The 26397-nt window shown below is 43.4% G+C and overlaps 3 protein-coding genes across 4 annotated transcripts; 2 read left to right on the plus strand and 1 right to left on the minus strand.

The window, feature by feature from the left end:
- The first annotated feature begins 253 nt into the window (after positions 1-253).
- seraf (Schwann cell-specific EGF-like repeat autocrine factor) lies at positions 254-2307 on the plus strand. Its single transcript, XM_088387924.1, has 5 exons — positions 254-967; positions 1366-1461; positions 1534-1638; positions 1825-1920; positions 2061-2307. Exons 1-5 carry the CDS (start codon positions 730-732, stop codon positions 2171-2173), a joined length of 648 nt encoding a protein of 215 aa, XP_088244050.1. The 5' UTR covers positions 254-729; the 3' UTR covers positions 2174-2307.
- vwde (von Willebrand factor D and EGF domains) lies at positions 2190-26336 on the minus strand. Of its 2 annotated transcripts, none has more exons than XM_088387908.1 (21): positions 25658-26336; positions 7414-7727; positions 6660-6838; positions 6330-6561; positions 6155-6220; positions 5839-6077; positions 5676-5765; positions 5376-5595; positions 5165-5302; positions 4921-5085; positions 4579-4803; positions 4222-4317; positions 4048-4143; positions 3874-3969; positions 3577-3672; positions 3404-3499; positions 3230-3325; positions 3069-3164; positions 2905-3000; positions 2738-2835; positions 2190-2671 (listed from the first exon to the last, which is right to left on the minus strand). In XM_088387908.1, the coding sequence occupies exons 2-21, from the start codon at positions 7565-7567 to the stop codon at positions 2657-2659; spliced, it is 2589 nt and encodes an 862-aa protein (XP_088244034.1). In that variant the 5' UTR covers positions 7568-7727; positions 25658-26336; the 3' UTR covers positions 2190-2656. The 2 variants fall into 2 exon arrangements, with proteins under 2 accessions (XP_088244034.1, XP_088244033.1); XM_088387907.1 differs by having other exon boundaries at positions 7414-7730.
- arl4aa (ARF like GTPase 4Aa) lies at positions 10203-13015 on the plus strand. The gene is made up of 2 exons (XM_088387925.1): positions 10203-10403; positions 11370-13015. Exon 2 carries the CDS (start codon positions 11465-11467, stop codon positions 12065-12067), a length of 603 nt encoding a protein of 200 aa, XP_088244051.1. The 5' UTR covers positions 10203-10403; positions 11370-11464; the 3' UTR covers positions 12068-13015.
- Positions 26337-26397: the final 61 nt, after the last annotated feature.

Below are 26397 nucleotides of genomic sequence, written 5' to 3' on the forward strand. Positions count from 1 at the left end.
AGTTATTTGAGTTAAGTTGATCTTCATGATACAAAATACAGCAACAATTTTTAAAATCTTTGAGAAAATTTGAAACCAGGGAAAGGAAATAGTCTTGAAGTATTCGTTAGCCTCAAATTTTATTGCTTGGTTGTGCTTATTGTGATTATTTGAATGAGACGAATAAAAGACGACGTAAAGTTTAATATTATAGAAAATTCCAGAAAAAAAGCTGACGTTGGTCACGTGACGACAAATGCTAATGCTAACTTCAAACGGGAGATGACCCTCGCGATGTTAATTCATTCCATTAAGATAACTTAATGAATTTAATATCACTTTTCATAACGTACAGGTTTCATGTGTGACATTTTGAATCTAGAACTGGCCATTAAGTTTGAAATATTACAAGAATATACTGAGATGGAGGACATAAAATGCTAATGAAGCTAATAGCGAAAACGTAGCTACGAACTAGCAAGCTAATTAATGGCGGACGCCAGTCGGTGATATGAAATAAGTTAACAACCTCGGTCATGGTATAAGTTCTTTTCCTTAACGTTAAAGGTTGGAGGTTAAAAAAAAGTTGTTTCTTACCTCCACCATCATGGACCCTCCCGTCAGGCGGCCACGCCCGCTTCCCCCCACACTTACCTCCCGCTTGTCTCCGGGCAGGCTGCCGGGTGGCGGGAAGCTCCTCCGGTGCTATTTCGCCATTAGCGGACTTCCCTTGCTTCTTTTGAGTCAGTCATGGGCTTTTTCGGGACACCGGGACCGGCCACGGCGGCTCTTCTTCTGGCGGTGTGGCTTTGTGGTCTATGTGGCAGTCTTTGCTGGGCGCGTTCGGACGCTCCTCGGGGGGTAGCATTGGGGTTCATTTTTGACCCGAAGGCGACGTGCGAGCCGCCGTGCCAACACGCCGGTGTGTGCATCCGCAACAACACATGCCTGTGCGGCCGCGGTTACGATGGGGACAACTGCCAGTATGGTGAGAAAATGCTTCCGCGACAACTTCTAGACACCTGCATATCTTATTTTAATAATGATTGTTTGAATAAAGTAGAATTCCAGAAATTATTGTAGATACAAAACTCGTTTTTAATCAGACTTAATTAAGCGGATTAAACCATTATTGTCCCCTGCATGTCAATTCAGTTTGTTCCATGATTGCTTTTTTAAATAAAGTTGTATTCAAATATACAACAACGCTGTAATTTAATTTTAACAAACCCATAAAATACAATCAGATTTTATTTCGACCACTGACAAAATCAATCAAAATTCTTCAATCAAAAAACGCAAATCTAATTCGAATTAGATTAAGCAATTTGTTTTGATTTTGTCCAAAGTGATTAAAAAAGTGATTTTTCAATTGTGTGCATGCAGCCAACTGCTATCCCAAATGTAAGAATGGAGGTGTGTGTCTTCGTCCTGGAAAATGCAGATGTCCCTCAGGCTTTGGAGGCAGATATTGTCACAAAGGTATCATTTTAGTATTATATAATGTCACACAAATGCAAAAAGAAGTTGTACAAATATTCTTTGTGTGTATAGTGACATGCAATGACGGCTGCTGGAATGGCGGTGAATGCAACGCTGTCAACGGAGTGGCCAAGTGTATTTGTCCCTCCAGCTGGACAGGCTCCAAATGTCAAGAGGGTTTGTGTTTTGTTTTGCTTTTTTTAATAGGCCCGGGTCCAATTACATTAGCACCTTGGCTCCCAGGCGGCAAATGGTGCTCGACACGGTGGTGGGAGGGACTAAAACATCCCCTGTGACAAACTGGGGTTCACTCTACATACATTTCTGCAGCTAATAATGTTCCTGCGCTTTGTTTCCTGTCAGCTATTTGCCCCCAAGGCTGCAGAAATGGGGGTGTCTGCATGGCCCCTGGAATCTGCAGCTGTCCTGAAGGATGGCTGGGGGGCGCCTGCCACATCGGTGAGTTCGACAGCACTCACAACAATAAAAGTACTTTTTGAGACGCCAATTGCAAATTTTTGTGTATCGTCGCAGAGGCTTGATTTGAAACTTTGTTAAAAGCAAAGGGAATGTTAATTTTTTATTGATGTGTGTTGCAGCCGAGTGCACTCTGCGATGCCTGAATGGAGGAAAATGCATTTCACCGAACAAATGCCGCTGCCGTCTCCCCTTCTTGGGGCCTCGCTGTGAGGAAAAGAAGAGGCGCCACTAGGGCCCGACAGTCCACTTTACTTCTCATTTATTCTCATTTTTATTGTACAAATACGGCTTGCGTTGTCTTTCTGTGTATGAATTGTACTTTGTGTCATTAAATGGAGTAATAAAAACATTTAAAGGAAAAAACAATTCTTTAGTCACATATTTTTCTTACAATATGTTTCCATTTAATAACAATCACAGATACTCTCAGGTGCGCTAATAAACAAAAGCAAGTATAAACAATAGCGTATAAGTCATGATACTACTAATAATAAAATCCAAATATTAATAATATTTGTCAAATAATTATGGGTAGGGGCATGGAGGAGCCTCTCATGCAATGTGACTTAAAAAAAAAAGCTCTCATATGAGGTAGAGTACAATAAGGGGAACCAAAAAGACAAAAGCAATACACTGAGTCCCCACAAGGCGGCGACATTTGTCAATCTACACATACATACTACTATCCACACACTCCCTGTATTTTTCCTTCACTTCAGGCTTGCGAGACCTGCGAAACACACAAAGGTACATCGCGATAAGATGGATGTAGCTCACCATCTACTTTTCTACTGACCTGAACGGCGCATGTGAGACCCTTGTAGCCCCTCCGACAGTAGCAGTAGTCAGGCAGCACGCAGCGCCCCCCGTTCAAGCAGCGTTGTCGGCACACGGCTATTTGCACAGCAAATATCAGCCGAATGATATTATTTATAAATATTTGATTTATATTATGTGACTCACGTGTTTGACACTGCAGGCCCTCCCAGCCGGCGGGACAGTGGCACGTGTTGGGCCCCACGCACTCGCCTCCGTTTTTACACTTCTGCAGACACACGGCTAAAAAGAAACATTTGTATTATTATTATTAATAGTGCATGCTATTTATTCCATATCATCTTACGTACGTATGTTACATCTGTTTCCCCTCCAGCCTGATGTACACGAACACGTGTTGGCCCCTACACATTTGCCGCTGTTCATACATGTGGGCTCGCACACACCTGGAACACACAAATATATTAACGTTTGGATATAATAAGTGTATGCGTGTGTGTGAGAGACTCACTCCTTTGACATCGTTTCCCCGTGTAGCCTTCGGGACATGAACACACGTTGTTCCGCATGCATTGACCTCCGTTCTTGCAAGGTGGGCTGCACACAGCTAACACACACACACAGACTTATGTCACTTGAATTATTCAAAAGTCAAAACTTTGAAAGGATTGATTTTGTTCCTCACCAATTTGACACTGTGAGCCGTAGAATCCACCGGGACAAGCGCACACGTTTGGTTTGATGCACGTTCCTCCATTCAGACACACCGGACTGCACTCAGCTACGCACACACAAAGGCATCACTATTATTATGATTAATGTAATTATTGCTACAGTATGTGTTGTGTTGCATCATACCTGTGTTGCACGTGGGTCCATTCCAGCCTGGTTTGCATTTGCACACGTCAGGAGAAACGCATTCGCCGCCGTTTTCACAATGCCTGTTACACACCACTAACACACACATGGCATAATTCTACCTGGATACAAAGTTGAAATATAAAAAAAAATCCATTCAATTGGGAGGGTAAACTTGTAACTTTGAGGGGAAAAATATGAAATATTTTCAGAACACTACAGAAATAAATAAAAAACTGTCTAATTTTACTCTCAATTCAGGACAGAAAATTAATTTACAAAAGAATCATCTCTCACTGATTTGACATCTTGGACCCACGTAGCCATAGGAGCACGTGCAAAGGTTCCTGGCAAGACACGTGCCTCCGTGTTGACACGGCGGCTCGCAGTTTGCTATTTGATCACCACAAAAAAAAAAAAAAAATTTGTAAGAATAGATGATAAAGCTCCTCACGCATGTCGTGATGTTACCTTCCTCGCACGTGGGTCCACCGTAACCCAGGGGACATTCGCACACGTTAGGACGCACACATTTGCCTTGGTTCTTGCAGTCGGGCCGGCAAATGGCTTGAATGGCATGTACCAAAAAAAATTAAGCTGAAACACTCGTGTGTGTTTCTTTCTCTCTCACACTTACTTACATACCCATGTGACAGTTGTATCCGGTGTATCCGTCCTTGCAGGTGCACGTGTTGGGCTGTGTGCACTCCATGTTCCTTCCGCACTGAAACCTGCACACAGCTGGACAACAGCAAAATGGTGTAAGTTGGCTCCCTCTTGTGGTACAGCCGAGAATCACTGCTGAGTTCAGTTGTATTTAACTTTTAATTCTACCAATGTCAGCCATATAAAAAAAAAAAAAAGGCACATTTTGGTCAACTTTAACATGTAATGCATTTTTAATCAAATCATTATTTAAGTTTTTAATGATATGTATAAGAGCCACTGAAAAATAATACTAAAAATATTTTTTTCTGTGTGTCTATGGTTGTTGTATCCCACCTTTGCACGTGATTCCATCACCCGCGTATCCAAGTGGGCAGCGTCCGGGGCTTCTCTCTGAAGACAAAGAAGAAGAAGAAGCTCCTCGTGGGTTGGCGACGGTGGCTTCAGGTCTGTTGAATCTATCAGGCAGCCGTCTGGGTGAGGAAAAGGTGGTGCGCATCATCTCCCTGCCTGGATTCAGTCTGCCGCTTGGAAGATGTTCATCCACCATGCTCGCCTGACCTGCAAAACACTGCAAGTTAGAAAAAATGACTTGTAAAGAAAGCATAAAACACAATTGAGAGAATGCAAATGAATGATGTCGAGATTAAATATAAAAAAAAAAAATTGCATCCTCACCCGATGGCATGCAAGTGGTCCCGTTGCCATGGAGACCAGGCGGGCAGGGTCCACAGACATAGCCTGCTGCCACATGGGTGCTCTGGAAACACTGAACACCGGAGTGGCAAGGTCTGCGGGAGCAGGGTGAAGGTGGGGGCGCCACTCTCACGGGGGTCCCGGTCGCTTTGAAGGATAAAATGTGATTTAATTTTTTTCAACCAAAATCAAAACAAATGCTAGTATAGAATCCAAGAGGACTAACGAGTGCACACAACGCCGTCGCCAATGTATCCACTTGGGCAGAGTCCACAGGAGAAGGAGCCCAGCGTGTTGGTACAGTCCACCCCGGGGTAGCACGGCTGAGAAACACACTCGTTCACATCCTCTCGACACGTTACACCTGAGCACACATCACAAAAAAAAAAAAAATAATCTAAATCCACGTTATCTGTAAATTGACTCGACTTGATTACCTGTCATTCCGTCCGGGCAGATGCACGAAAAGGAGTCGGCTCCGTCCACGCAGTGTCCCAACCTGCAAGGGTTGGGTTTGCAGTCGTCCACGTTGACCTCGCAGCGGTGACCTTTGAACCCGCCCGGGCAGGCGCACGTGTAGTTGCCGCTGCCGGCTGTGGTGTTGACGTCGTTCACGCACCAGCCACCGTTCACGCACTCGCACGGACGTACCAAAACCTTATAAATAAAATAAAATAAAATAAAATAAAATAAAAAATAAAGCAACTACAAAAAAATATATATATATATAAAATGACCTGAGTCCCAGCAAAGAACTCTGGACTTTCCACTGAAGCACTGTGGACGTCTGGAGAGTCCAAAGAGAAGCTGTAGACGGAGCAGTAAATCTGAGAGAAATATTTTTAAAAAATTACTGACTTCTTTCATTCTCATTGATTGATTGATTGAGTGAGGCCTGACCTTGTCCTCCATACGGAGGTTGAAGCCGTCCAGCTCGATGAGAGCCCACGTCTGGATGGTGGTCTCCCGCTTGAGCTCCTCTCGCGTGCCCTGAGGTGAGGTTCGGAACCAGGCCACCACGTGGCCGAGTGAGCTGCTGGACTTGTTGGAGCTGTGGGAGAAGCTGCACTTGAGATGCACGTTGCCCGCTATCCACTCGGGAGCGATTATGGGCTCGGATGGAGCGGCAGGCTGCTCGACTGATGTCAATAAAGAGGAAAGAATGAGCAAAGTATCCAAATGTATTGTTTTAACTTACAATCAGGAAGGTCCTCACTTGTGCATGTTCTGTCTATGTTGACCTCACCGTGCTCGCAGGCCAAAGGTGACGTGGTGGCCATTTCTGCAAGAAGAGAGGAAATTCAGAATTACTGCAACAAGGACATTGACTACTTTTGTCCATTTCATTTTTATATCTCCTTTGTGCAGCCATATTTACAGATGCACTGTACCTTGTGCACAGTACCCCATGCAGCCTTGAGTGGGCTGCAGCAAATAAACGTAGAATCCTCCACAGTTGCGCACGGACACCGGGATTCGGAACAGGCAGCATTCCTTGCTGCTGCTCGGGAACAACTGCCAGGCGGCGCAGGCGGTCAAACGCCGAAGCTCCAGAGGACCCGGCAGCGACTCGCCTTCTCCCAGAGACAGCCACACCGGAGCCTGGGTCCCGCAGTGGTTCACCTGACACAAGCAGAAAGAAAAAAATCCAGCCATTTTGGTTTCAAGCAGCCATTATAAAAGTAATTTCTGCTATTTAACAGATGGATGAGACTCTATACCTCCACACACTGGGTGGGCATGCTGGCCGGCTTGTCGAACATTTGGAACTGGTACCAGCCGGGCGTCAGTGAATGGTCACAGACAAAGTCCCGCTGGAGCCAACTGGAGCTGAAGGTTGTGCTGCGGTACGGGTTCTGCAGGACCCCGTGGCCTCCCGGAGTGCACTCGGGTGGGAGCGCTAGAAAAGGAGTGGTGCATGGATCAATAGATGGAATAACTCTTCATTAGGTAGATGTGAGAACAATTCATGGTGAAAATCATGAACTTTTGAGTTTAACTCAAATAATCAATCCCCATGAATAATCTTAAAATAGACAAAATGCTAAATAAAATGGATAGATGTAAGAAAGACCCCAATGAAAGGTGACTGACAGGCAGAAGAGACCTAATGGAGATGGCGTGTCACATGACCGCACTTGCGCCTGTCCTCACTTGACCGCACTTAAATAACTTTTTTTAATTGGATTTTTACTTTTGTACATTATAGTTTTTGTGCTAAATTACCTTCCATTTACAGGTAATCAATTAATTTTTTTCCATAAGTATCCTACGTCAATTTAAGTGTCTACAAATATTTTTGTCACATCTACTGGCGGGACAACCAAAACCTCAACACGCTTATTTCATGGATTAAGTTCAAGTTAATGGCTTTCAATCACTCGTCACGCAAAACTGGAAGTATATCCTCTAAACGGCCTAACATTTTCCCAGTTTAAGAAGATGCGGGTGCTAGAAGAAGTGCGCAGAACGTACCCGTTTGCGCGCGCACTGCGTAGGGGAGCGCAAGCGCGACGCACGCCACAACTGTGACAAGCGTCCCAACTCCAAGGCTCGTCGTGCTTCTCAATTTGGTTCCGGTCGAGGTAAATCCTTCCGCGGTTTCCGTCCCCCTCCTCATCCCCCGCATTTTGCAGCGTTCTCGTCTCTCGGTGGAAGTGGGAGTCCGGCTTCGGTGTCCCCGGACTGCAGCCTGGAGGTAGGCTGAGCTCACTGCGTCAGGCTCCCCGCGAACGGAGCGCCAGGAGGGGCGGGAGTGGGGACACCGCTGATGCCCATGTACAGGTATGCTACTTGTGTGGGGGAAAAAAATAAAAGTACTGATTATATCTGTAAAGTCTTCCCAGATGATTGGAAGCTGCTGACGGAGAACAACAATTTATGACTTCATGATTTGACCCAAGTCCGTCAAGCCGATTAGAATCAGACAAAAACATTAATCGGGGTCCTCAGCGGTTTGAGTCAAATACTTGGACCCTGTAACTGTATCAAATTGCAGCCTTTTTTTTTTTCCATAGACCTGCGCCAACACACAACAGCAGGGAGCTGAACTTGTTCTCTCACAAAATCAAAATATGCACAAGAAAATCCAGAGTAGCCACTCAAAATTACCACAACAATCCAAAAATAAATGCCCGCAAAACTGACAATTTCTTACAAATACATTACGAAAAATAATGCAAAGTGCACTAAATTCTAACACTGGCAAATTTGGACAAGAAATCTACACAGATAGACTAAGTCAAATAAAATTGAACAGAAACCACCAAAAGTCACCTTTGACCTAATTTCCCACAATGCTGACAAAACAGTGTACAATATTCCCTCCATAAATGAACAAAAGCTTCACAAAAAATGGCAAATAAATCCTATGCCAAAAAATAATGCAAAAAAATGGATAAACTTTTTTGTTGTATGTAATTAATGTGCATTCCAGCTGAGTAATTGTATCCTATTAATAATGTTGGGGTCACAAAGGTCATTTCTCTTGTGATTGCAATCAGAGAAAAATACAGCAACACTTTCCCACCGCCTTTTCCATTCAAGAGGCCAATTCCCATTTAATGTCGGGGTTGAGCAAGGCCAGGCACAAGGAAGCTGTGAGAAACTGGCTGACTCGATGTCTATTCCAGGCGCCCGCCGTGCCGACGGTCCGAAGAGATTTACGAGTGAGCGGAGGGGGGTTCTATTCCTCACGCGGCCTACAAGACAGCCAGGCACCTTAGCGTTGCTGCACTGGGAGGTGGTTGTCAACTTGAGTCATCTACTCAAGGAGTAGCTGCGTTTATCCAGCGCTTGCTTGTTTTACTGACTTGCACATTCCAACACTTCATCTTCGGCGAAGAAAATGGACTGACGAGATACAGCTCACTTCAAACTGCTTGCTGTTAATGGAGTTGTCTGCTTGACAGATACAAATGCAGGACTATAAGCAGGGGTGTGCAATTGTGTGTGTGTGTGTGGGGGGGGGGGGGCAGAAATCCATATATTAGCTCAACAATAATTCTTACAAAAACACTCCCACAATTAAAAAAGAACTCAGAAGGAAAACAATCCTACAAATATGCAAATGTCTTCCTAAAATTGACAAATATGCCCCCCCCCCCACGTACACACAATGGACAAAAATATTCCACCAACATTGGACAGTAACAAAAAAATCTCCACTTCCTCCCACATTTCAAAAACATCCATATAAAAAAAGATATTCAAATTGCTGCCTGAACTGGCACACTTGTAATATAATATGCTGCCATCTACCGGATCTATTGAGACATTACACCTGACTTCAAGAGATATGTTTAGATGTCATTTACATGCCGCCGGGTTAAACGTGACCACAGCTGATCATTTGACACACCCACATCTTAAAAAAATAAACATGGACATGCTTGAAGCATATGTAAAATATTTTGCATGACATCAATGCGCCATCTGTGAGCACGTGCACAAGTACTCACACACTAAATATAAAATCAACCAAAGATCAAGCCTTAAATTAAATCCCTGTGGACCTTACAGCTGCCACATGTTTCTCCTGTTTCAATTCCCAGGACTTCTTTTAAATATCCATTTATATTAAACATATTACCAAAGTCAGTGGTAATACTTACAATGGCCATCACTTGGTTGGGAGGCGCTGTCAAATTAAGACATGTGCTGCGCTCACTTCCTTCTTCTGGACCAATCATTTTAAAGACAAACACGCGAAGGGACGCACGCATGCGCACTTAAAGACCGGTTGCTAAGCTACTAAGCTAAGGTGACTGTTGCTATGAGCGTAACCACCAAACACACATTCAGTCTTTTATGCCCCTTTGCGCATATACAGTATTAAATTCGCACGCTCCAGTTGACGCACACTTAGGGTGCGGACGATTGTGTTGTTGCAAAAGACGTTGTCACACTCAAACAGTCATTTTATAACATTAGAAATGAAGTTACTTCATTTCTTGAACGTGCCAATGGCTTTCAATCATCAGTCTTAAATACACAAATAGCGATCGTAACAATCTACAAAGATGTGCTGGTGTATTAGTTATCACACTGTTATCTTTTAAAGACTTTAATCGCCAAACAACAGCCAGAAGCAAGCTGAGACTCGATAGATTTAAATATTGATAAGAGACGGCGGCGTACGCCAGAACTTCAACAGGTGATCCACGTTCCCGGGCGTATTTCTGATTGACATCCGTGACGAACCAATCAGCGGTCAGAGATAAGAGTGAGCGAGCCAATCGTATGCGGTAGCGGAGTCGCTACGGGCGGGCGTTTACTCCGTCTGCCGAGCCCAGGCGTCGTCAGTCTAGTCTCCAACGCCGAGGTTCGAGCACTCACGGCTGGCATGTTCGCTTCGCTCCCACCAGGGAGTCGGAAATTCGACATTATTCATCTTTTAACAACAGAAGGCGGCTTTTGATCCCTGAAAAAGCGGCGGATATTTGCGCTGCGGGGGAGTCCGACTGGTAGGTTTCAAGCGATCTGCTATTTTTCCACCCTCCTTGTACGCAGTCGCCCCCTGCAATTAAAACAGGTTTACGCGTTAGGCTAAGCTCGACTGGAGGTATGCGCTGCACACATTCCACTATACGCTTAAAATAAAACAATTCGTTAGAGAAACTAAATTAAAATGTTTCTGATCATTTATGTCTGGGATTTATCGACTAGGTTACAGACACGAGCGATATTTATATATCGTCATATGCATTCGATGTTTTTATGATGCACTTGGTAAGATTAGTTTGGATCATGTTTGCATACTGTGTGAAGCAGTGTTGCATAATACTGCTTTTGTTGTTTTTTCACTGACATGTTTAGTTAGGATAATGCTCCAAGTCATTATTCCGTCATAGGTGGTGACTCATTTCAATGGGATTCATTCTGAGGCGGTATAAATGTCTTATTATACTTATTAAATATCACCACAGAGAAGAAGACCCAACAGTTTTTGTTTTTTTACATGCATTAATTAGCTACCGATGTGACGCTCCAGGAATGCATGGAATGAAGTTTAGTACTATAAATGATAATGCAAATTGAAGTTAATTGATCAAAATGAGTTACAGATCATCAGGAACATTCTGTAACCTGAAGTCAAACTGGTTTGTCTAAAACTGAGCAGCATAACTGGGAACCCATCCAAATTTGGGATTTCCATGTCATTTGGCACAAGTGTTGCAGAGAAAGTTTAGTCCGGATTAAAACTTACCAGGTGTCTGACTAACTTGTGAAATACTTTTACAAAATATTGTACAACCACAGCACATTTGTCGCGTTCTTTTTCGAGCCTTGCTAAATTGGCTCGTTTTCTGTCTAGTTTAATTAAACGACCCACTCGTTGCACCGACAACTCCATAAATTGGCAAAATTTTAACCGGCTTGCTCGTTTTCTCCCTTTTTGAAAAAAAAAATAACCTTCAATGTGCTTTCAGGTTCTTGCTGCAGCCATTTTGGATTATCAAATCACACTGAGGATTAGTGGGTGAAAGTTGGCTCCAATCCCGCTGGCCCTTCCCCATGAGGAAAGATGGGGAATGGCTTCTCAGAACAACCTAGCTTCCTGGCCAGCATCCCCTTCTTCCAATCCTTCCACATCGCAATCCTTGGGCTGGACTCGGCCGGGAAGACCACCGTGCTGTACAGGCTGCAGTTCAACGAGTTTGTCAACACGGTGCCCACCAAGGGTTTCAACGCCGAGCGGGTGCGGGTGTCTTTAGGCGGCCACCGCTCCGTGACCTTCCAGTTTTGGGACGTGGGCGGCCAGGAGAAGCTGCGGCCGCTGTGGAAGTCGTACACGAGATGCACGGACGGTATCATTTTCGTGGTGGACTCGGTAGATGCCGAGCGCATGGAGGAAGCTAAGACCGAGCTCCACAAAATCGCCAAGACTTCCGAGAACCAGGGGGTGCCGCTGCTGGTGGTGGCCAACAAGCAGGACTTGAGGCACTCCCTGGGCCTGCCGGAGATCGAGAAGCTCCTCGCGCTCAAGGAGCTGAGCCCGGCCACGCCGTGGCACCTGCAGCCCGCCTGCGCTATCATCGGGGACGGACTCAGGGAAGGTCTGGACCGACTCTACGACCTGATCTTGAAACACAGAAAGGCCATTCGGCAGCAGAAGAAGAAGCGATAAAAACTACAGCGTTATCGGTGAAGGAATGTCTGGAGTTGAATCCAGCGTCAACATTGTTGTCTCAGTTCTTTGAGCTTGAAGGTTTGTCGGGCTGTGTTCACACTTGTCATGTTTGCTCTCCTAACGCGGTTGGTTTGGTCCAGCCAAACTACATTCAGCAGGTCTGGTGTGAACCTTTTGATCAGAACTGAGACCACTTCGCTTGCAGTTGGGCTCATCCAAGCTCAATTGTGAATAGCACACGGAGGGTGGACGAAGTCTGCTTGAAGGATTCAACTGTGGTGCCGTTTTTTTTTTTTTGGTCAAGTGTGAATGTACCAAATAAGATGACTGAGTCTACTCGGAGAGCTGGTCCCGGTCCTGCTTGCAAGTGAGCGGACCGAACAAAAACAAAAGTAGTCGCGGACTCCCAAGTGTGAACACAGCCTTCAGTCTTGTGACCATGCTGTGGATCAGGAAGTGATGTGTGAAGGAACAAAGTATGATGATGAGAAAGTTCTAGATATGTATGGCTTTCAAGATGTGAGAAGGTTTGGGGTCTGGAATAGTGAGTGGGTACCAAGATGTGATTGACAGTGGTTCTATTCTTACCAAAAAATATTTTAAATTTAAAAAAAAAATAACTAGACGGGTTAGATCAATGAAATTTTCACTTTTTTTATGCTAACTCATCTTTTTTTTTTTTAACACTTCATATATGTGAAGGCAAAGTATTATTGTGCATTTTTGATTGATTTTTGGTTGCTGTCTTCTATCTCCCACCCTAAAAGCACTTTAGATGATCACTTCTTATGGAGTTTACAGTTTATTAGCTGGACTTTTTAAATATGCATTATTTGACCACTTTTGACAAATGCTATTTTGAGCCGGTTGCCGCGTTATCATGAGATTTTTTCCTTTTTTTTCTTTTTTGGATAAATAAAAACCTATTTAGTGCACTGGTGAAAATCCTGTCCAGACTTTTCTTCTCACCATGTTTTAAAGTGACTTTTACCCTTGGTGAACTTTTCCCTAACTTCTGTTTGCATGCTGACTAAAGGCCAAAGAAGATTTTGAAAGAACCAAATGTTCCGAATACCTGCATTTGCCTGGACACGTTGCGCTGAATTTATGACTAAACCATCTCCAACGTGTGCTTTTAGAACCTGACATGTTAAGAACCAACCAGGTGGCTAACGCTTCCACACTCTGTGTTTAAAAACAGGACAGGGGAGTGCAAATGCGTTTTCCACCCATGCTTATATAACAAGACAAGAGTTTTAAGTGTTCCGACGTGAGCAAAATAGCACCCGAGTGTTGTTAGGTTAACAATCATCTCCGTCCTCCGAGGCTCGGTAATGTGGTTGGGGCAGCCCGAAGCTAGTAGGACAAGCTCGGACAGGAATGGCGAGTCGGGTCGGGTTGGGGGGGTCATTTGGGTGGGGGCTTTTTTACGGGTTAGCCTCGCAGCTGGTCTGAAAAAATCTGCTCCACATGCTGTGACCTTGATGGTGTGCCTTGCTCGCAGAAGAAGACTGGAATTTAAAAATAGAGACCTAATTAGCACTGGAGTCTCACTAAAGTGGGAGATTAAATATTGATATCGTCTCATGTAGGTCGTAATGTAAAATCACAGGCTAAGCGGCGAACATATTCTTAATCTTGGTCATAATCAAAAGCGCTGAAAAATTTCATCATCGGATCGTCTTTGATGTTTCGCCGACCAATCAGAACGCTCTAGTCTGGGAACGTCATGGCGTTTGTCGATGAATGGCGTCTTTGTGAGGCGCAGGTGGCTCATCCTTGCTTACTGGAAAAAGAATGGCGCGAAGCGAAAAAAGGGCCTGCACACTCTTTTTCCTGCTTCCTGCTTGGAGTCGTCGCTGATGTTTCCTGTTTCTGCCTGAGATGAGATGAATTTGTCTACTGTCCACAGGCCATCCATTAAAAAAAAAAGTCCTCCCAAAAGCCGCTCATCCGTGCAGGAATTTCCATTATTGCTTTTTATATGAGGCCACACTTTGCCTGCAGCGAGATTGAGCTTCAAACGGACAATAACATCACAAGTTACAAGCCAACAACTAGTAGCCGGTGTTTATTTGAAGCGGGCTTGCATTTATGGAATAAAATCCTGAACCTTGTTGCATCTTATAAAGTTTTGACCTAATAACTTGGTTATTTACATTCAAATGTGATCTTTTTGTAGCTTTATTTATTTATGTAATATTGGTTAAGGGGATATAAAGGATGCTCGCAAGAGCTGCCGACCTTTTGGTTTCTTGAACTAATAGTTGCTATGGTTACATGGTGCATGGAACTGACTTGCCAGCACTCTAATGTGCATTTTATCATGTCATATTCACTCCTAATTCACTTATATTAATTATTTTGTCCCTTATTTTAGTCGATATAGGGTGCCCATCCTAAATCTCTGGGGGGGGGGGGGTCATGTGAAAGGAATTCCGCCACTCCGCGGCAGCCCGCCGCCGTAATCCCTCACGACCAAACAAGACCAGAGACACATTTCACAGGCCTGTGCCTCACAAAGACCCCTCTGGAGGGGACACGGCTCTTTGTGGCCCCCCTGAAGCCGGCCCACCGGCTTATGTCTGGACTCTGAGGCGGGGTGGCTCCGGGTTCAAGGTTAAAGGCAATGAAAAAGTCGTTTGTCGCTACAGCTGGTGGGTTCCGACACGCCAGAAGGACAAAAAATCTTAAATAATACAATTTTGGGTGCAACATTAGTCAATCACGTAGTTTCTGTGAGAAGCGCCACTTAGCACGCAAGCTAGCTGCTAGCAAGCACCTCGCGCGGCTTTCCACACCGCTTTGACAACTCTCTTCTCTGTCATGTGTCATATTTAGAAGATACTTATTTTCATTTTGCACCAACTTAAATCATTATGTTGACCTTATTTTTCCTGGTAGCTTCTTTAAATCACCATTGTGGCAATCCAATTGTTTCACACAGGATGCTAATCTGATCTACACACCTCTTAATGCTGTGATTTTTTTTTTTTTTCTCTCCTCATGTGACCTCCTCAGCGTGACCGGCCCAACGTTGGCAATAACACGGGCAGCGCTATTTAAACACAGCGCAGGAGTTGATTAACTCCAAGAATGTGGAGGCTGAATCAAAAAGTGAGCGGGCCTCTTTTCAACACAAGAGCAGGAAGAGGAGGAGGAGGAGGAGAAACAGGGTGCGGGTTTATGTGGATGCGTAAAGAATGATTAACACCAAATAAGAATTCAGTCTGACTTCATTTCCACGTTAATCAGTGCCACTCCTCCACATATTGCTGCAGGACGATATCATGCAATCACTTCTTGGGAATCGGTTAATACAAGTCTTCGGGTCAAATTAGGATGACATCATCGTTTGACGCAACAACAGAGAACAAAGCTAGCTGAGAAATAAAGTATTTAAAAAAAGATAAAAGTCTTGAAAACAATAGCTAGCTCGACAATGAAGCTATCCCTGCCTCCAAACTGTTTTTCCCAGAGTGTCAGAAAAATGTCAGGCCCAGACTAGTGATCTTCTAACCCCCAAGCAGAACACAGTGAGCAGGTTTCTATGAGAACCAGACAGTGTCAAATTGTGGGGGTGTCCTGCCGCCTCACGGTCATAAATCCAAATAATTAAAGGCCAACGCCGCAGTGGTCTTCACAAAAGGTGGTAAACGTCTCAACCGGGATGTGTTTATTTGGGAAACACAAACTGTGATTTGATGACGGCAGGATTTGCTTGGGTGAAGTAGTTAATGATTTGTTTGCTGGAATTGCAGGAAGTGCAGGCATGTTTGAGACTTTGTCATTTCTTTATCACATTATTTTCAGTATTTTTCTATTTCTTCTTGTATTGAGGTATTTTCCTCCAATATTTTTCTTTTGATATTTTGGAATTTTTCAGCTTTTTTTTTCAATATGTTAACCTAAGAAAATGTCAGGGACTTCCGGTGGCCTGACTGAAACGAGGTCACGAAGCCTTTTGGGATTCTAGCATGCACTTTGCAAGGACATTGTTGACAAGATTGCCTCTGTAAAGCCTCCTCATATTTACGTGGCCTGATTCACAGCACTAGACTGCAGAGGGGGAGGAGGAGGAGGAGGAGGAAGGTCAGATGACACTGATACCACAGAAGAAGACTTCCTTGTCCCGCATGTAAAGTGATACCGATTGCACTTCTGGAGTAAACAACTCACTCACTTTACTGCTACACTTTGACAAACTCACACTGATAACTTATCAGTAGCACGAAAGCTTCATAATAGGGGCAAGAATGAATTGTGTTCGGACAATGACCGGCCACGTGATTAGGTACATCAAAGACGCTGGTAGATTTTGAGATATCCATGTAATGTCTAACTGCACTCCATGCATCTTATTTTATTATTATTAATTATTATGTTAACATTTCTCCGGTTTTACTTTCTCTTGTGACTTCTTTCTATTTATTTATTTATTTATTTATAATTACTTTAACATTTGTCCTGGTTTACTATCTCTTGTAACGTCTTTCTCTTTTTTGACACCCCCCATATATTTTTGTTTTGGTGCTAATATGTCTGTGTTTTGACATAATAATTATTTTGTGTGCGAACAAGGCCCGGTTTGTGTTTTGTGAGGCAGGTGGAGGTGTACTCTGACTTTTGCGACGTCTCACTTTCAGTCTGCACTGAGCCCAGGGGCCTCGCTGGCACATAGCCAACAGCGGCACACACAAAAGATCCCCCCCCCCTCTTCCCTTGGGATGCTTTTCTGCATTGCAAAGATGGATGACCAACTAGACGAGGAACCCCCAAAACAAGAGAAATGTAGGATCTGTCTAAAATGACTCTTACAATGAACTTGCACATGTTTCTTTTCACATAAAATGAAGAGCAGCTATCAGGTGCATCCTGGCCAGTCCTGCAGGAAGTGTTTTTGCTTCGGCTTGCGGGAAAAAAACCGCGTGGCTGGCATGTGGGAAGGAGCGCTCGCTCGTCAGCTATTGTCAGCGGCGTCGTGAGTCACACTTGTTGACATCCTGACAAATACTCGATCCAAAATTCAGGTGGAAAACCTGCAGCGAAGGGAAAATTTGTTGTTGTCCCCCCACCCCTAAGAAAATATCTGTGATTTAATTCTCTGCAAAAAAAACCACCTTGCAGAGCATAAATAATCCAAAAGGTATCAGCCCTATGACACATTCTCTTCAGCTTGGTATGAACATCCATTATCAGCTGACATGACGTGAGGGCGTGTGTGTGTGTGCGTGTTATCAACATGTTAGCTTCAGCTGGCTCGCATGCCTGGGTGGGTGCGGTCCTCCTCATTCTATTTTGGAGACTGAGAATCCAAATGCAAGCCTTTGCTTCGCACCCCCTATAGCCCCCTTCTCAGCTGTCTCTTCGCTCAGCAGGGGAGGGGGTCACGACAATACACACACATACAAATGGGCTCTCTTTCACTTTGTGTGAAACAAGTGGGTCAGCTCCAGTTATCTGATGTGCCAGAAACAATGAGACAAACGGGGGTCTCAAACTCAAACAAAAGCCCGGCTCGCCTATTGGGGAGGTTCGGGAGCACATCCATCCCAAATGAAGGCAACAACACAGTTTGGTCCAAATCACAACATGAGGACGGATTTGTAAATTATCATACATGCTGGCCTCACGGTTTTTATTTGTGCTGACGCGTATAAAAAAGATTTAAATATTAGGTACGACAAACTGTATTATTTAACCTATCAAAAAAATGTTAGCTTAATGCTAAAATCTAATGCTAATGGAAGGATTGTTTCAAAATAAGTGATGAAGTGGGGGAACTATTTAATTTCCTGTCATTCATGATCATCTTGCACATCAGAAAAAAAAAATTCACAATACAAAGATGGTAATTTGCGGACCTTGGACAAACAGCTAAAAATGAGCGAGTGATAACGGGGACGTCCCCACACTGATAGATTGGATGCGGCCTCTCGAAATGAAAGGCTGAATTATTCAGGTGAGCTGCGCCGGATTCATTTCCTGTTCAATCACGACGGCTCTTCTTCTATTTTCGGAAGCCTCGAACATGTCATTAAAGAAATGACAGGTTCTTGTTGATTTCCCTGCAAACGCCAGCCGGATTTTGTATCAAATTCAAATTATACTACAAAAACATTTTTAAAAAAACAACAATTTTCACCAAAATTGCCAATCATTCCAAAATTCTGCAAAGGTCGTGTTGGGTTTACTGTAGCAACGTTGGCGGAACTCAAACGATAATAATAATCATGTGCTGGACGTGCAGGAATGTGCATGCTACACCCTCAGTGCTAACACACACCACAACAGCTGTGATGTCACACACACACATTCAAAGACAAACAAAGCAAGCTATTCAGGTGAGCTTAATGCTACAACAATAACACACTTGATTCGTTATTATCTAATGCTATGACGCCTTTTAGCAGAAAGTGTACGCTTAGGATGACGTAACAATAAACCGATTCATCTAAAAGGGATTTGTTGCCGTTAGCATGTTCTTGCTTCTTTGTTGTGATACACGCGTGATTAAATCTCAATTAGGTACACAACTTATATTAGTCTTAAAGTTGTAAGACAATGCTATGAAAAACCTTTTTCCTTTTTTTTTCCACTTTCAAAATTGCATGCCGTTTGCATTATTTCCTATGCATTGCGAAAACATTTTTGAAAAGAGAACAATTTGGAAGTCACCCAAATTGTAGGCGTGTGTGTGAAGCACAATCCAAATCATGTAACGCTTCACTGAAATATTCCTTCTAATTCCAACAAAACAAACTCCAGATTATATGAAAAACACCATCATCTTTTTTAATATGATTAAATAATGTGAGGAGGCTACTAGCTATCATTCTTGTTCTTAAGGTATCTGTCCACATGGAAGGCATCCCCGACACTAATTGGTTTAACTCTAAATCCCGACGTGCGAAGAAAAGCTCATCCCACATGACGACATTCCAAGGATCCAACAAGAAAAGGAGACCAGAAGGAGGAGGTGTGTGTGTTTGTATACAGCCAGCATGCACTTAAGCCAAACACTACAAATTAAACCTGCAAACCCACTGGGCCTTGCACATAGTAACTATGTGGTTGTCAGGTCTGCCTCAACCAATCACGGGCAAGCATTTCACGGGTGGGAACTTCTTCCCACTAGTGCGTCCTTGAGGTTTGCGGGGAGCATGAATGAACCCCTCAAGTGGAAAAGTGATAGTTTGAGGGTTTAACATTTTGGTTTGGACCACGGCCAATGATGTTTCTCCACTTTTAAGTGATCATTGCTGTACATGCGACTGCCCCCTAGTGGTCACTACGGTTATGATATTTCGTAGACCCATTCAAGGGCGGGTCTTTACGCATGCATAATTTACAGCCTTGCACCAACCCAATCATTATAATTATAAATATGATTTCATATTAATATGCACTTTATGGGCACAGCTTTGAAAATAATGCGCTGGGGGAACGACAGACAGAATTTTTAATACGGCAATTACTGCGCATCAACCTCCCCAAGGGAATTCTCCTCGTGGGAAGAGTGTTTTTAATACACAGGGTGCAAAATTATTATTATTTCATAATATGATATGAGTCAATATAGCATTTTTTTAAATAAACAGCAAAGCATCAAGTACAGTCATAATTTGAGTCTGCGTTGAAGTCAAAATTGAGATGTACACGCTGTTATTTGCTGCCCTCTGCTGGACAAAAGTGGACTTACTGTCCTCACCGTGAGTAAACTTAAAATCCACCTGAATAAAAGCATTCCGCTAACTTTCACAAGGGGGCGCCATTGTACCTCACATTCAAGTCTCCATGGACTTGGTTATATCTTTTGGAATACAGTACAGTGCAATAAAAATGATTAATCCAACTATATATGCGCTCCTAATTATTAGAAGATAAATGATAATTAGAAGAAATTATTCTATTTAAATGTACTGCTCCAAAATGCATCATTATGCTGCAGTTTTCCTCTTCAGTTGGACCCTGCTACATGTCAATCACATTAAGAGAGTTTGTCTGCTGCGATGTGATTGGCTGTCTTGTGTTTTTCCGAGTTCTTACTAAAAAAAAAAAAACACGCACACGCAATTGACGAGGCCCAATATGCTCAAACAAGCAGTATATTTCTTTTGGGGGCTTTTATTGCATCATAAATGAGTGGTCCAATCAACACGTCTGTGGTTGTCATGGAGACCATAGGCGCTACATATTCCAAAATCTCAAGAATTCTTTTTTTTATAGTCAATCCAGAATGTGTTGCTATAGAAAAGCGAAACAATGCGGCGCCAAAACGCAATGCGCTAAATGAAAGCTGTGAATCAAGAGGCGTTTTTACCTGAGCTCAACGTGTGATTGGCACCAAAATGGCGCAAAGAGAAAATCTAAGGTGGTAATGTGATGCTTAAATAGACAGAAAAAAAAAAAAGGCCGTTTGTTTCCAAAAATAACATTTGGCAGAGTCCCAGTATTATGCACCAGGCCTGGGGTAGTAGGGGGGCGAGTTATGACCCAGCAGTCTGGTCCAGCTGCTGATGACGCTGTTGGGTACCAGGGCTAAAAAAATAAATAAAAATGAACCACCACCTGACAAATGACCACGTAACTGACCAACCAACCAAACAACAGCCTAACCAACCACACAAATTAAAAAAAACATCCCGCCAACTCAACCAAGCAACCAAGCAGTCGGCCCTACAAAATGGCCACCTTGTGGCTAGTGAGTGATTCCCAGCACAACCCAACATGAAGCCTCGTCACCGTTCCCGGCCTAAACGCGTGTTGTGATATTAATAAGCGCACACTTATAAACACATTAGCATTCATCAAGATGAGAAAGTTGTTTGGATTGGAGACAGAGTGGCAATGCGGCTATGGGAGGGGAGGTGGGGTGGGGGGGTGCTGCAATTTGCATTTGGCTCAACATATGGCGAGGCCGTGGAAGCCACGGGCCATGCCTTCATTACCCGATCTCCGTTTCATCAGCTCCTCGCTCACCCGCTGAGCTTCCCCACGGCGGGTCCGTCTGTCCCCGAGGGGACGCCCACACGGGACAATATGTCCCCGAGGTGAGGGGGCGGGGGGACATGATTATTTTATCATGCTAACGCTAAACGCTAACATTCGTCTTCTCCATCTATGAATGTTGAATGCATGGCAACAATGTGACGGCTCAACACGAGGTGGCAAGAAAAAAGAAACAAAGGATAGGAGAGAAAGAGAGGAAGAAAAAAGGGAAAGGAAAATGGTAACAAAATGGAAGAAAGAAAACAAGGAAGGGAAAAGAAGTGACAAGATAGAAGAGGGAGGAAAACGAGAGGACAGAAAGTAAAGGAAACAAAAGGAAATGTGAAAATAATTATTTTGGGTCAACATTTGATCATGAATATAAACACAAATTATGAAATGACCTCAACCTGATTTAATATGCGCACAGCCACCAAGATGCAAAGGAAAACCACAACGGCAATGTTGTCGACTTGTGGGTCCGCCCCTCCTGCGGTGTGATGCAAAGAATGAGGTGTGTGTGTGTGTGTGTGTGTGTGTGTGATTTGTTTAAGTGCTTCTCGAAGCGTCGAAAAGCACAGCCTGCCAAGGTGATGCTTTTTGTATCCTTCAATGTGCCGCCACTAGAGCACAAACGGTGGAACAACACATGTAGACTATCGAATTGTTTCCGTTCTATTTTATTATAGTACTTTGTGTTTTTAATTAAAACAAGATGAGGTCATTATAAAACTCTTGACTAAAAAAAAAAAAAAAAAATGAGAGCAACTTCATGTAAGCAGTCACTTTACCCCAGTGTGGAATGCTAATATTTTCATCTGGTGTCATTTGCGCTGTTTGCGTGGCGTTAAAAAGGAGGACAAACAGGATGGAGGCGCCGCACGGTGAATAAGTCATGAGTGCCCAACATCACAGCAACTTTTCGCAGCGCAACACAACAAGCCAGGCTCCTGCTTTGATAATGACGCTCAATTATTCAACGTACGTCATTACTGCTCGACAGGAAGCAGACGAAGTGATGAAGATGATGAGAAGGATGATGGCTGAGTGACGCCCGTTAAGAAGATGACAGATCGGGTCAACGGATTGGGGAGAGTCCACCAAGAAACGTAGTGCAAAAAGAAAGACAAAAGTACTGGGACACCTATAAGAAGTAATTAATTGGACTTTTTCTTGTTTTACTCGGGGAGGGCTTGAATTATTTAATTCAATTCATGTAAACTACATATTAGTAAATTATTTATAAAATCCCAAAGATATCAGAAAGCCACTATGACCATCTAATTCAATGCATTTGAAATTAAATTATAATTAAATTATATAATATAATGAAAAAATAAACTGCAAAAATCATCACATTTAAATAGTGTATATATTTATTATATTAATTTTAATTGTATTGGTTTAGCCACATGTAAAAAATTAATTTAAATAGTAAATTATTAAATTAAAAAAATAAATGTAATGGTCATTCTTCGCACAATTCTGAATTAAGAAAGAAATATAGGGAAAATAATGTAAATAAAATACAGTATAGGCAAAATGATATTTTTTTAAATAAAAAAATCCTTGATTAATTCGTTTGGGCATTCATTCATTCCCCGACTGCTGCTGTCTAATTCAATAAATGCAAAAAAAATTGACATTAGATCAAATTAATTTTCATTTTTCCAAAAGGCAAGCGGAAACGCATGCTCTTCTCGCTCATGTCATTTGGCGTCCATTGTGGCTGGTGCCCAAAGCCTAATCAGCGGATGATTGACGCCATTGACAACCTCTGCTCCCCATTCACGAGTCAATTGGGCCGCTCAAGAGTCGACATCTGCGTTAGCGTGCCGCTGAATTGCGCTGCGATGGCGTTCTCATTCATTCCCACAGAGGCGAGCATCAACGGGGACGCGGCTCCAGGCCAGAGAGCGCGAACGACGTCGCTTTAATTGCCAGCTGCCGAACCTTTCGGCTCCTTTTCACATTAATTGCAGGCCTGCCCGTTCTGATCAGATCATGACCCTGATTATCCCTCTTATGCCTCCCCCCCCCAACAAGGAGACACTAAGGGGCCCTGACAAGAGGGGTGGCACTCGCCCTCTTGGTTTGGCCACCTGTGCCCTGTAGCAGGCACTTATGCTAAATATCTCCCCATGCCGTTGGGGGAAATGAAGGCCTCCCTCCAGGGCAGCTGCGCCGCCTGGAGTGCACTTAAAGCTAGCGCGACACTTAGCAAATTAGCTTTAGCGTATTAGCTTTAGCAAATTTGTCAGGTCAATGCAGCTGCGAGCAATTCGGATTGCGAGACAATGGCGCCGTTTTGGATGGCGTACATTCTCGCGCCAGGTCAGCGTCACGTTTGAGAGGTGTTAACGAGACATTTAATGATCAAATGATGATTCTCCCGGTTTCCATAAGTATTTGGACAGCATCGTGGCTAACGTGAGCGGCAATTCAGAAGAAATTGGTGATATCGTAGTGCCATTCTTAATATTTTGACTGTCGCGAAGGTAACAAAACATTATCACGTCAATCACGGTGTTATTAATTTGACACCTTTGTGAGTGTCAATCAAAACGCAAGCATTATCATCAGGTGTCATTAGACGGGTGTACTTAATAAAGTGACCTTAGAATGGGTAGCCATGAAGGCGTCGGCTAATCAACAAGCTAATTGACTGACTTGTCACTCATAGTGTGTCTTGAGCTATTAAGTAGCATTAGCATGCTAATGAATGATGTGTGAGGCTCATCAATAAATCGTGCGTGTGTGTGGCCTCATTGCATAGAAGACAATAATTAACCAACTTTGTTTTGTTAGCGACTTTTTTAGCGTTAGCTCATCCGACCTGGACAAACTGTCAAAACTTTATTCCGCTTGATGTCACAGACAAAATAAAAAGCCTCTTTTGCTTTTTATTTGGCTTCTTAAGTATAATGTTGACTTTTAATGTCTGTAAAGGCTGTGAGTCAGCTGTTAACAAACACACAAGTGCACAAGCACACACAGACACACACACACACGCACAATAATAATAGCTATGTAGGTGCAGCAAACACACCTTTTAAAAGATGCATAAGCGCCTCCCCTTGCTGTGTGTAAAACAGAGCTATCAGTGGGGCCTGTTACCCCCTCCTCATCCCCTCCCTGGCGGACCCCCAGGTAGAAAATGGTAATGATTGCACTTAACATGGCTGCACATATGGAGGCAAAATGGAAATGCCAACAGCGGCTCAACTATAAAGCAAACGCAATTGAAATATTCATCCGCTGATGAATTTAACATCATTCTCTTTGTTGTCACACAACAAAGGCTTACAACACAAGCAAGCGCCTGAGAGGTACCAAGGGGTCCCAGCGAGGTGCTAAAGCGCCCCTCAAACATCATTACGCCGCATTATGCATCGCCCCGACGCCGATATTGATGTTTACGCATTTATTTTTTAATTAACCTTCCTTGTTAATGAAGGCTTTGATGAGAGGCATTTTGTACATTTGGAAGAGGGGAACAGGGAGGGTAAAAAAAAAAAAAAAGGGGGTACGCAGCGCTCTTGTCGCCCCTGATGCACGGAGCCTGGAGAGAATGTGAGGTGTCAGAGGAAAAAGTTGTCGAAAGTTTTTTTTTTTTTGTCGAGGATTGCATCTTGTGTCTACAGAGGATCGATTCAGAGTGACGCCTCACACCTTTTTTCTATCTTTGAAGTCCTTAGAGGGTAACACACATTTAGACAAATATATGATGCAAGAATGCAACTAATCTTATTACTGGCTTCCATCAAAGGATTACATTGTACATTTTTGGAACTTTGGGGACCCTAACCTCTAAGTAACCCCTTAAACCCTCACAGTGGTTCCAGCCAAATAAATAGAAAGGAGATGTTCAAATAATGCGAGCTCTGGAATCAGCATGGCAACTTTGGACCAGTTGGCCAACACACTGCAGAGTCCCCAAACCCCCTCATCCATCTGGAGCCACCTTGCCGTAAAAAAAAAAAAATCTGGAGCTGGTCCATGGCTTGGCAGCGCCGCCGCTCTGGTCCCGCTACACGTATAAGGTGTGGAGCCTCTAATCCCAATGCTAAATTAATTGCTTAATCGGCTCAATTAGACATCCGGAATAATGGAGGCGATAATTTGCGGTGGGTCAAAAACTGAGACACTAACACAACTTTGACCTTCTTCAAATCAGGAGCCCCAACAACACAACTCTTAACTACTACCAGCCAAACAAAAACTAGACGCAGGATATCTTAACAGCTCCGATTGCTAGCTCCATGCGACTGCAGGCCGCTAACAACTTACTGCGATGGAGGTCATGAGGTTAAAGGTGACCCACTTTTTCTTTCTCTTTTGAAAAAAATGCTTTTTAGTGGGCGTGTAATTGATAGCGTGCAAAACAATACAATAATACAATATATAAAGAATAACAAACGCAAACTCACACATTTTTTGCATGTTTTGACATGTGAAGAAATTGACAATAAAGCAGACTTTGAGTTTACCAGTTGACCTCTTGGGTCAGGAATCTTTTTGTCCAAGCTATATATTTCAAAATGCATATCATAGTTAAGGAAAAAGCTGACTAATAAGAAATAAAATGCTTCTTACTGTTATAGCGCCATCTGGTGTTGCTTTGTAGAATGGTTGATGTGTGGTGAGAGATTCAGGTTCATGCAGGTGTTGAGGCTTCCATCCGTTAAACGTGATCGTAGGTTGGGCTTGATGTTTTTAAAATGTGGAGCCAAAACATGGACGCTGCTATGCACCTTCCAAGTTTTGGTCTGCAGTTATTTCATTTCAGTCCGCTCCAGATCTGCTTGCTGTCATTTTCCAAAACTTCATTCAGATCAGTACGATCATGAACACTTCTTGCTGACTGAGAGGAGTCTTTTATTCGTTTGATTAATTTGCATGAATCTTTTGGCATACTCGTGAATGGCGTTCCGTCCGTTCTTCAGGCTCGCTAATGAAGTCACCTTGCCGATGTTGTAGATCTTGGCATGGTTCCTTCCTGGTTATTTCCATGCAAATTCCTCTTAACACTCGACGAAATTCTATGACTGCATATTAGACACAACGCAGAAGATGTTCTGTCCACAAAAGCAAATTCGTCCGTGCATTCGTGCTGCAAAGTGCGCTGTTCGTCATCCTTCATTCTTCGAGCCATCTCGTTTGTGCGCTACAGTTAGCGATAGCTTTTCCGATAAAGTTTAAAAAAATAAAAATAAAAGGTGTCCTCACACCTGTCTTTGCAGGCTCGCATGAGCCAATCAAAGTGGCGCTTTGGCGCGTGCACCCGGAAGTACAAAATCGTGCTTGGCCGCCGAAAAATGAATAAATGAAATACA

Source organism: Syngnathus floridae, chromosome 10 (genome assembly GCF_059516105.1).
Source record: "Syngnathus floridae isolate MCC-2025c chromosome 10, RoL_Sflo_1.0, whole genome shotgun sequence".
In the NCBI taxonomy this organism is placed as follows: Eukaryota; Metazoa; Chordata; class Actinopteri; order Syngnathiformes; family Syngnathidae; genus Syngnathus; species Syngnathus floridae.